The sequence below is a fragment of the Hylobates moloch genome, unplaced genomic scaffold (assembly GCF_009828535.3).
Source record: "Hylobates moloch isolate HMO894 unplaced genomic scaffold, HMol_V3 SCAFFOLD_12, whole genome shotgun sequence".
Lineage (NCBI taxonomy): Eukaryota > Metazoa > Chordata > Mammalia > Primates > Hylobatidae > Hylobates > Hylobates moloch.
In genome coordinates, this window is record NW_026652287.1 from 6,118,989 (window position 1) to 6,130,551 (window position 11,563).

General features: G+C 44.6%; 1 protein-coding gene across 1 annotated transcript in view; it reads right to left on the minus strand.

Annotated features, from left to right (window-relative positions):
* LOC131380768 (splicing factor, proline- and glutamine-rich-like) overlaps positions 1-11,207 on the minus strand; it is a 45,754-nt gene extending 34,547 nt beyond the window's left edge. The window contains exon 1 of the mRNA XM_058425165.1: positions 10,123-11,207. Within this exon, the coding sequence (XP_058281148.1) occupies positions 10,344-11,207 (864 nt within the window). The 3' untranslated portion in view covers positions 10,123-10,343. The remainder of the gene's footprint in view (positions 1-10,122) is intronic.
* Between the last annotated feature and the right edge of the window lie 356 nt (positions 11,208-11,563).

The following is an 11,563-nucleotide window of genomic DNA, read 5'->3' on the forward strand; positions in this document are numbered from 1 at the left end:
CTTTTGTTAGATAATTCACTCAGTAACCAGAGATGATCAAGAAGGTTAAAACCGGAAGATAATCAATTGCTGATAATGACACTCTTCAGGGCAGGTGAACCAGTGTACAGATGACCCAGGCTGGCTCAGTTTACCTGTAGTGATATAGTGATGGCCAAAGACAGGCAAGTGTGTGACAGTAAAGCCATCTCTATTGTTCATGAATTGCATCAAAGCATAGATCATCATATCCTATTAATGAGGGTCACTTTACTACTCAAATGTGAGTACAAGAACCCTGATAATTCTCTCTGTGCTTTTACCCACAGTTCTTCCACACCTGGATCCCACCTCAACTGAACCTTACAAAATCTACTTTGGATTTTCCAATGGCATGAGTTGGTAAATCATCTCATTTTTGCATAAGCAAGGGTAACTTGAGTTTCCATCACTTGCAGCTGAGAGAATACTTGTTCTTGAATTTTATTCACAATGAGGTGCTGGATGTTTTCTGTTTGCCCCATGAACTCACTCTCTGCCTTCCCTGTGTTGCTGTCTACCCTTACTGGTTCTTTTTTCCTTTCTGCCTTGGTTTCCAGTTGGCTCTGGCCAATGATAGAAGACGATAAAAGAGCGAGGGAGAATAAAGTCATGTGTTTATTTCTTCAGCGTTCTCCAAGCAGGGTTGCCAACTGCCTGGGTGTGTTTTGCCACAGATCTCATAGCTTCTCTCAAGGCAGCCTGCTCCATCTGATTCTCCCCCTCTGAATTATAACCAGTTTTCACTGAGCACTTACTATACTCAGGAACAGTGATAGCTATCTCGTATACATTAGTTCCCTAAGTCCACTTCTACAGGAAATGTTTGTTAGGATTATTGCTTTTTTATAAATAAGGAACTTGAGAGGGACAGAGAACTCTAGTAACTCATCAAAAGTCCTGTGCACCTCTGTGATCCCCTTAGAGGCTAAAAATCTGACTCCACCAACACCCAACTCCGGCTTCTAGCTTCATATTTCCCCAGTCCCCCTCACCCTTCACATTCCCTACTCAAAGTTACCCAATAGCTCCCAATCACTCACCAGATGCAAGTTCTCAGTTTTCTGGACTGACTTGATGAAGGCTGGTATTGGTTAGTCTCCTGCTCACCTGCCCAGCCAGCCTCATCTCCTGTCTCTTGCCTCATTCCAGTCCTGAATTTAATGCTCTAAGGATGAAGAATCATTCCTCCTTTTCCAGTACCCATTAGAGTTTCCAACTCTGAGCTTTTTTAAATTCTAGATCTTCTTCTTGCAATAGTCTATATACGTTGCTGTAGAGACCTTAACAAAGATAACGGCACTAAACTAAACATGAAGAGAAGGATGTGATAGACATAACTGATGGAGTATAGTATAGATGCTGATAGAATATAGAGCCTGCTCAACTGCAGAGGCAGGAAGGAAGAAAAACAGTGATAGGATGATGAAGTAACCAAAATCAGCATGGAGACTTGGAAGAAAAGATGAGATAATTGCTGCAGTTTCCTGAAGTGACTCAATTTTTCCTTTGGAGATGGCACACTGAATATCCGTCTTCTCTCTGTGATTGTCCAACCTCCCTGCAATTAGGTGGGGCTTTGCGACTTCTTTTGCTAGTGGGTTGAGCAGAAGTGAGATCTCTGCTGGGCTCAAGCATGGAAAGGCCGACTCCTGAACTTCCAGCTTCTCTTCCCAGTGGCAGAAAAGCAGAAGCCACAGTCAAGAGGGAGGAGCCACAAAATGGAACCAGCCTCAATTGCCAATGCTGAGCTCACATCTTATTTTGCAAAACAGAACTCAACCTGTGATAAGATAAACCAGTGATAGTTTGGAGTGTTGGCAATTCCAGCATGACCTTCCACTCCTGAACAGTACCTCTCCTCTAATAGCAGCAATTATGTGCGGAATTGTGTCCCCCTCCCTCGCTGAAATGTATATATTGAAATACCAGCCTGCAGTGCCTACAAGGTAAAATCCTATCAGAAGATACAGTCTTTAAAGAAATAATTAAATTAAAATGAAGTCTTCAGGGTGGGTCATAATCCAATACGACTAGTGTCCTCGTAAGAAGAGGAAATTTGGACAGAGGTAACTGTGCACACAGAGGAAAGACCATGGGAAGATGCAGAGAGAAGACAGCCATCTGGGAACCAAAGGGAGAGGCCACCAAAGAAACCAACCCTGTCTGCATCCTGATCTTGGATTTCCATATTATGGAAGCTTCCATGTTATGAGAAAATACATTTCTATTTTTTTTAGACACCCAGTCTGTGTTCTTTTGTTATGACAGCACCAACAAATTAATACAGCACCATTTTTTCCCTTTCGTTTTGGAGAAACACCACACCATATTCAGCCTATGCTGTCAGGTGGTGCTGACTCCCACCCTGGCTATGGGGTGAGCTAATGATCCAGGATGGCCAATCAGAGCCTCCCACCCTACTGTCAACAATGAGTGCTTCGGGAATGAGCCAGCAATGACATCCAAGTTAATAAGAACTGGTGAGCACTGCGTGGAAGACTTCATGTTTTAAGTGTTGGAATTAAGAAATGGTATCTCCTGTAGCGATGACCAAACTCATAGAATATGTCCAATATCACCAAGACAAAACCTTCTTGGGACTGAGGTAAATTATAAAGAAAGAACAGAACAAAAGAGCAAGGATACAAAGAGGAAAACAATTGCTGACCGAAGTGTTTCAATTCCTGGATCCCATCCTGACTGAACCCTCAGATCAATTCCTGGACATGAGGCAGTAAATTAGCTCATTTTGCTTAAGTAAGTGTTCTGTCACTTGCAGCTGAATGGATCCTGCCTGATTAATACAATAGAATTTCATGTAATGATAAGAACCAAATCTAAAATTCTTAGCAGACACTAAGCATTTTACATAGATTATTATATTTAATCCTCATAATTATTTAAACTATGGGACTACTATTATCTTCGTTTTATAGATAAGGAACATGAAGCTAGAGGAGATAAGTTCTCATTGGCTGAGCTGGAATTTGCATGCATTTGCCTCTAACTGCACAGACTGTCTTCTGAACCCCGTCAGACTTTCACCCTTCCTTTTTTGAAGCTTTACAGACCCCACAGGTTAATGTCAGTCAATACCTTTATTTTGTAGATTAGCAAACTTAATCATTTGAAAGTTAAATATCTTGGTAACAGTCAAGGTCTAACACAAATCTGGCAGAATTAAAAGTCCATTCATTGAGTCCACAGGAGACTGCTCCTTTAAAATTATAATTTTCCTGGGAAATGCTGAACTTGAGCTCTTAGAAGCTAAATCCTTCGTTGCTAATTCTCACTGCAACAGCAATCAGGACACTGCCCACATATGAGCACACACAGGAGAGGAGTGACAGCGATGACACTGGCTGCCAGCGGAATTTACTGAGTGCCTTCTGCATGACAGCCACTGTCCCAGTCATTCCCTGCACACTGGCTAATTGAATCCTCACATCTCTCCTGTGATGTATGTCATGTTAAGTCTCCCATTTTATGAATGAGAAAAATTGAGGGTAGGTAACTTGCCCAAGGTCAGACCACTGGTAGAGTGTGTGGAGGGGGTCATGGGGAGGGGAGAGGGTTGCCGACCTCCACTGACCCTGAACCCTTGGTTGTGAAAGGAGCACCTCCTTCCCCACAGCCCTCTCTCTAGTGCTGGACACTAAGAAGTCTAGTCTCCTGCCTGCAAGAGTTCCAGGCTTTATAATTGCCACAGAATCCTCAAAGCCTGTTCTATCTATTTCCCTTTATGGGCAAGATTATCACCAGGGAAATGTGGGAGAGGGGCTCTATGATCCCAGAGTGTCCCCAGAATGGATGGATGGCCTCTGTCATTACACACCAAACCCTGGGGTATAACATAAGCCCTAGCTGGGATGCTATTTTCCAGGCAGAGAGAACTGTCATTTCGGTGAATATTGTCTAAGCTCACCAGGGCCTCCTTCTGGAAAATGAATCTGGCCTCTCAGTTCCATTCCGGGTAGCAGCTGGTAGGACCACTTATGTGGAAGGCTGGCTGGGGGCATCACTATGACATGTGGCCCAAGAGAAGGTAAGGAATGAGGTAGGAATGGATGCCTGACACCAGATGCTGCAGCTTTTCCTTATCAGAGCAACAGCCCCAGGACACGCCACATTTAAAAGTGGTGATGCAGTTTGTCCCCTTTTTTCCCTTATCCTTACATGTTCTTGGGGATTATGGCAGCCATATAGGCTTGGGATTTGAGTGAAAATCATTTTCAGGCCAAAGTTGGTGACCTGAGAATCACTAGCCTCTCAACCCAACACTTCCTAAGACCATTCCTAATGAGCCACAACATGCTTTAGGTATACTTCATCTATACATATTGACAGACAAGGTTCATTTTAAGTCAATTTAGTTGAACAATTATGAGCCCCCTGAGGCAAAGGACAACATTTATCTCCTTACCACCCAAAAGCCATGGCCAAGAACAATCTCTCACATGTTTTGGGGGTCAGAGAATGGCAGAAAAATGAATATGCATTATAAAAAATCATGATCTATGGTATTAAGAACCTGGATAAAAATAATTTGTTCTTATATTTGTGTGTGTGTTGTTCTTTTATGTGTGTGTGTGTGTGTATCCTACTGTATATGTAGGATTATATATATATAGTATCATACATTTCTATCTATCTATCTATCTATCTATCTATCTATCTATCTATCTATCTATCTACCTAGTAAGATATGTATCCTACTATTAGGATCTAGGACAAAGAATAACATTCTAGCCATGAAAATACATAATAGGCAACTAACTCAAAATTAGTTATTTAATCACAGATTTAGTAGATATATACAAGATCAAACCTAGGGGAATAAACATATAACAGGAGAGTCAAAACGAATTTGTGTAATCAGGAAAATCCATTCAAGAAGTGATATTTGTTCTGAAATTTTTTAAAAATAAGTGAAATCAACTGGATGAGTGAGTAATCAGAACATTCTATAAAAAGGAATCAGAAAGAAGGAACGACACATGCCCCGGATGAGAAGTCCAGTGCTTTTCAAGAACTGACAAATAAATCACAATGGCCGCTCTGCAAAAACAAAATAAAACAAAGATTCTTAAGAATGAGGGTAAGGTGAGATGAGGCCAGAGAGGTCAGCAGATGCTGGGACATATTAAATCTTTTCAGCTATTGGAAGAATCAAGATTGTTTTAGAAAAGTAAGTTGTGAGCCACAGAAAGACATTAAGTAAGGAAATACTATAATCAGATTTGGGTGCTGTAAGAGAAACCCAGTAGGGAACAAAAGATGAATTGAGATGCACTGGTTAGTTTGAACTGGAAATTGTGCAAAAGGCTGTAATTGAAGGACATTTATGGGGTAGAGGCAGCAGACCATGGCTGGAATTGGTCATGAGATGAGAGAACTCTCACCGGAGAATTCCATTTTTTAGCTGAATACAAGGCAGAGCCATCCATTGATACAGGAGACCTGGAAAATGAGCACGGGGAATGTGATGAGTTCCATTATAGGTGATGTGTGATCCTGATTTTCCATGATATCCGTAAAAGATGGACATTAAGAAATAATTTGTAGTAGGATAGCCATGCACTCAAGTTACTATTTTCAACTACTTACTATGTTCAGGGCGCTGTTCTGTGCAAGATGAGAATGCCAAGACAACTTGTCCCTGGATTCTGCCCACAACAGAATACAGAAAGGGAAATGAGGCATGGATAGCACAGATACAAGATAAAACCATACAGATCTCCTGTGAGATTCCTTCCCTCTTCCAATACAATCAAATCTTCCAGTGAGAGGTATCAGAGGAAGCTTCTCAGGGGCAGAAGAGAGAAACAATAGAAGGCCATATATAAAGGGCTGAAAAGATAAACAGCAGAAAGCCTATATAAAATGCAGATTAACCGCCCTACTTCTTCTTGAAGAGTCATAAAGGGGTTGAAAATATTGTTAATTCACTGAGGCTCATGGAGAAGGTGAATTGACGGTTTAAATTGTCACACATGGTCCATCCTTTTCATCTGTGAAAGTTATTCATTTCTCAAGGTCAAGGAAAAGATTCTGTTCAATCTCTTTTATCTTGGCTGTGTAAACTAAAGGAGGAGTCAGCAGTTTAATAGAATAGTTGTTGGGTTTAATCAGCCTTTGGTGGCAAACTCAGTTTCCAATTATAGTGAACAAAGTTTTCCAAATGTAGTTTCCTGTAATAAACATTCGTAGTCTCAATAATAAAGCCAATAGTTCTTGAAGCAGTTAAAATGAACTTTCAATATAATAAAAAATTTATTTTCCTATCTAAACAGAGAAAAATTCAAAAGCTATAATGCCATGATATGGACCAATTAAGTATGGCATATATGTCATGATAATAAGAATAAACTATCTGGTAATCTTCCCTCTTCCCTATGTAAACAAAGGCTAAATATTAGTGAAGAAAATCCTTGAAAACACTTGTGTCAGTAACTTCTTAAATTTGGTCTCAAATGTTCTGTCCAACAAACATAAAACAAAATGTTGAGTCCTTGTCATTAGCTTGTATTTTAACCCAAGCTGAATCAAATACATTTGGGGTAGCTTACAGCAATGTATTGTTCTACTAGCTTATGCTGTCTCTAATCACTGCTTATTTTGTAAGGAGCTACCATATTTGTCAGCAAGCAAAACTCATCCTTACCAAAAAGCAACATATTTACCCCATGTCTAGTGAACTAAGCCTATTGAAGGCCCAACAGGGAAGGAAAGAGGAATAGTGGATTTATAGACCATGGTAATATCATTAGCCCCTGGTGGCAGAAAACGGAAACACAAACATCACAGAAAAGATTGGTGATTTCTATCCTTGCGTGCTTTTCTTTTTCTTTTGTTTTTTTCTTTTGAGGTGGAGTTTCACTCTGTCGCCCAGGCTGCAGTGCAATGGCATGATCTCGGCTCACTGCAACCTCAGTCTCACAGGCTCAAGCGATTCTCCTGTCTCAGCCTCCCAAGTAGCTGGGATTACAGGCACCCACCACCAGGCCCAGCTAATTTTTTGTATTTTTAGTGGCGACAGGGTTTCGCCATGTTGGCCAGGCTGGTCTCAAACTCCTGACCTCAGGTGATCCACCTACCTCGGCCTCCCAAAATACTGGGATTACAGGCGTGAGCCGCCGCACCCGGCCTGCTTTTCTTTACTTGAGAAATAAGGTATTAGCCACCCAGATCATCAGAGGTAAATTATGGGCTATTTTCTGACTAGATTTAAACTGATCACTGCCATAAACCATGGCTCAGATAGGAACAGAATTTCCAGGAAGCTCTTGAAACCATGGTTTAGGCTGGTTTCTATGACAATTATTTTCCCCTTTGCTGCTTGTTCATGTGCTCATAGCCAAGCAAATACTGGCTTTTCCTACATGCACGAGAATGACCATGGGGTACGTTTAATTTTTTGTTTTACAGGTTTTGTACTGATTTATACAAAAATATTGGCTTGTCAATATGCAACACAACCTGTGTGGGAATTCAGTCAAATTTATAGGTTTTTCTTGTTATTGTTGCTTGATTTCCTTTGCTTTCAAGTAAAGGCATTTGTTCTTATTTCATACAATTTTATGTTGAGACTTGCTTTTTAGTCACCAATATTTCCTGAACTGCAGTGCTGCCATTTGCTTTTATAGACCACAAATAAGTGATATGAATCTACTTAGCAGTATTTTTCTTGGCATTTTTTTGTCTGCTTTGAACCAGTATTTACTTAAGCCAATATATTTCTTTTAGTTATGTGATTTTTACGTTTCTCAGAGCTAATGGACTATTATTTTATATTTCAAACAGTTTTCTGCCACATTCCAATCTAGATTATGATGTGTCTGCATGGGTATAATAATGCATTTCCTCTATAAAACCTTTTTAATATCACTTTCAATGCATCCACTGTAAAAATTACTCAAATCCTCCTACAAATGTTCCACATTAAATAAGAATGTTTTATGTTCTGATATGCCTGGAATGCTAGCAACTCAAAAGGACAGCATTCCACAGACTTTCACAGCCCACTCTGCAGCTAGACCTGCCTACTCCCCATACACCCTGAAAGCTCCCACTCATACACCCAACCTCAGCTTGCTTTAGTGTTCGACGAGGGCTGAGTGGTGGTTTTCCTCGGGCCTTCCAACACTTGCCCTTGTGGCAGTCGGCCTGGGCCCTTTGTTGGTCAGGAAATCTGGCAATTGACAAGAAGAGCAGGATAAAGAATAAAGAAAAGACACTCGGCTAGTGTCTAATTTTACGGGCTCTTCTAATTAGGGGAATAATCATGATATTTTCTAGGAAAACAAGTAGGGATTTCTTAGAATTGGGATGCCACCCATTTTTATACTAAATATACATTGGTGCTCGTGGGTGTGTGATTTTGGATGGTAACGAGAGTACAGTTCGGTCTGGGGTAGGGCATAAGTCAAGTCCATCACCATATCAGATCCAGCTGGTCTCAACCAGCTTTGCCCTCCCACCTTGTTTGTTGGGGTCTTATCAGCCCAGGCTTGTCTTTGTCCTTGTCACTAATTCTAACAGCTCCTTTCCTGCAGTTATGTGAAATTGAAATTGCTGCTTCGTATTTTCCCGCTTCTCCTGTGACCACCCAGCATTCCGATTTAATGGGTGTTTCTTTAATTAGGGGGTTGAACAATCATTAGGTGTTCCAGAAAAAGAGAATAATATGGTTTGGCTGTGTCTCCACCCAAATCTCACCTTGAATTGTAATAATCCCCACATGTCAAGGGTGGGGCCAGGTGGACATAATTGAATCATGGAGGTGGTTTCCCCACACTGTTTTCATGGTACTGAATAAGTCTCATGAGATCTGACGGTTTTATAAAGGGGAGTTCCCCTGCACGTGCACTCTTGCCTGCAACCATGTAAGACGTGCCTTTGTTCCTCCTTGCCTTTCGCCATGATTGTGAGTCCTCCCCAGCCACGTGGAACTGTGAGTCCGTTAAATATCTTTGCTTTACAAATTTCCCAGCTTCAGGAATGTCTTTATTAGCAGTGTGAGATCAGACTAATAGAGAGGGGATTTCAGAGACCCCCCATGAATGCCCCCTTTCTCCCTTAATTGGGTTTGCCCGGAAGAGTCATGGGCCTGTCACCCTGACTGGGGTTTTGGCTGTTTTTGCTCTGTATTTTGGGTTTTCAGTTATCCTGGGTTTCTTTGTGTAGTTCTTGTTTCAGCTGTTGTTTGGGTCTTTCCACCCTCTGACTACCCAGTGCTATTCCTATCCTACCTTGGCCTGGCTGAGATGTTACCACGGCTGCCTTCTCCCCACTGCAGGCAAATGGAACTAACTTAGAAACCCAGTGAGCTGGTGTCAAGCTCCTCCTGGGACTAGAACTCTCCAGTATGCTGCATCGGGGCACACTCCCAGGATGAGTGGGTTGTCCAAGCCCAGCCCTCCTCTCTTAGTCCTGTTGAGGGTTATCTTCATGTGCCCAATTTTGGAGACAAAAATTGATTCTTCATTGCTAGCATCTCTCTCTTTGATTGTCATTTAATCACGGGAGATTTTCCTTATTCTATTTTCTTTTGAAATGCCTTCCTGGCTCAGGACGCCCTGGGGTGCTCCACTGAAGGAGACTGCTGTGACACTTTGCAAGCAAGCAGGCTTGCTTTCTGAGGTTGCACTGAGCCTAGGTGTGTGTGGGGGGGGACTGGGCCCTGCCTCCAGGGTGGGCAGATGCAGAGGGTGCTGCTCTGGGGTTTGGGCAGGGGAAGAGGCTGGTGTCTGAATGCTGTTCATTCACTGGAAGCAGGGTCAGGAGAGGGGTCAGGCTCTGACTCCCACCCCCTGCAGATCAGGCCAGAACAGAAATCATCTGTTTGGGCCGTGGCAGAGACAACTTGCATGAAAGAAGAGATAGCCCACTGGACGCAAATCAGCGGGAAAGGCTGGGGGAAGACGGAAAGTTTGGATTTCTCCTGCCCCATGGTGCAAAGCCCAAACCAAACCAACTAAGAACCTGCTGTTGCGGGAACAATCCTGCGGGGAAAAGGGGGCACTTCCACCTAAATAGTTAGCACAGGCTTATTGTGTTAAAAACTCAATGAGGCAATAAGGGTAAACAGTGAGCGATTACCTTTCTTTCAGTGATGAGTTTCTGGTGTGTTTCCGCATGTTTGAGTGTTTTCCCCTACACATTTATAAACGCAGGTGCACGTCCATTTATACAAACACTTGTATATCCCTTGTTCACACGGTCGTGCACGCTGCTGTTTTTCCTCTCAGTGTATCTGGAAGATGGTTCCGAATCAACTGGATGGGACTTTTAATTTCCGAAGGCACGAGCTCCCCCGCAATTTAGAGAGGAAGAGGAGCGCAGACCACCTGTCCCGAGTGACCGTCAGCAGGGAGATGGGGAAGGGCTGGGCCCCTCTCGGTGTCCCGGGTTCCCGGCAGAAGTCTCCAGGGCTGCGGGAGTCTGCAGACACGGAGTTTCCGCGCCAGAGGAGCCGGTCCACGAGGACAGGCAGTTCCAGCTCCTGGTAAGTGCGGCCCCATCTCCTCTCCGTCCCCGGCGCCGCCAGCAGCAGCCCGGGAGAGATTTCCCCTCCCCGCCGCCCGCGCTCTCTCTCCTCCTGCGCCCAGGCCGGTCTCCGGCTCCGGATCCGGGCGGCGACGGTGCAGATGGGGGCGCACAGGGACGGTCCTGGAGCCCGGGAAGGGTGGGAGATGGAGACCGCGGTTCAGAAAAGTTGTCAGGTCTCCAGCGCGGGCAGCGGCGGGAGCTGGAGCCGCGGGAGAGACGACTCGAGGGAACGCAGCCCGCCTGGCACAAACGGCCACGGGCGCGAGGGACTCGATGAGCTGGGAGGACGCGGCCCCGGCAGGTGCGGCGCGCTGGGGCCGGTGCTTGGCGCCTTCCCCGGCACAGGTGAGGCGGAAAGGGTATCCGTGGCGTGGCCTCTCTGGGTGCGGAGTGAGAGGACGCACTAAACGTGGGGTTTGGATCCGGCGGGGGCGCTGGATAGGCGGACACTGTGGGGCTCCGCGGACTGTGTCGCCTACCTGGACCTCCCGCGGACCACGTGCAGATCCGGCGCCAGGGGGGATGTGGTGGAGGGGTCGTGTCCCTTGCTTTCCCCCTCCCCAGGACTTGGCGGGACTATGAGGATGGGGACCCTGGTTCTTTGCACTCCTTTTTCCCCAAACATGGAGCTCCATGCCTCCCTCACTTCAGTTCAGTTAAACTAAGATTGGGAGGGTCCCAGGGAGGAGCCAGTCCCCCTGCACCTGTTTCCCTTCCAGCCTGTGGTCCTGAGAGCCAGGCTGCGCCCACCGGGGAGCAGGTGTTCACAGCGAAGCTCGCAGGGGGGCCCAGGTTGGCAGAAATGTGGGATTATCTCGACAGATACCTGAGATCCGGTCCAATGTGGTTTGAGGATTGCTAGGAGGGACTGGGGGGTCTCTGGCGAGTGGGTACAAGAATGTAGAACAGAACTGGGCTTTCCAGAAGGCCTTTCACCCCACTCCCCCATCTTTCAGCGCGGATTACTTCATCTCAGAGGGAATTTAGTGGC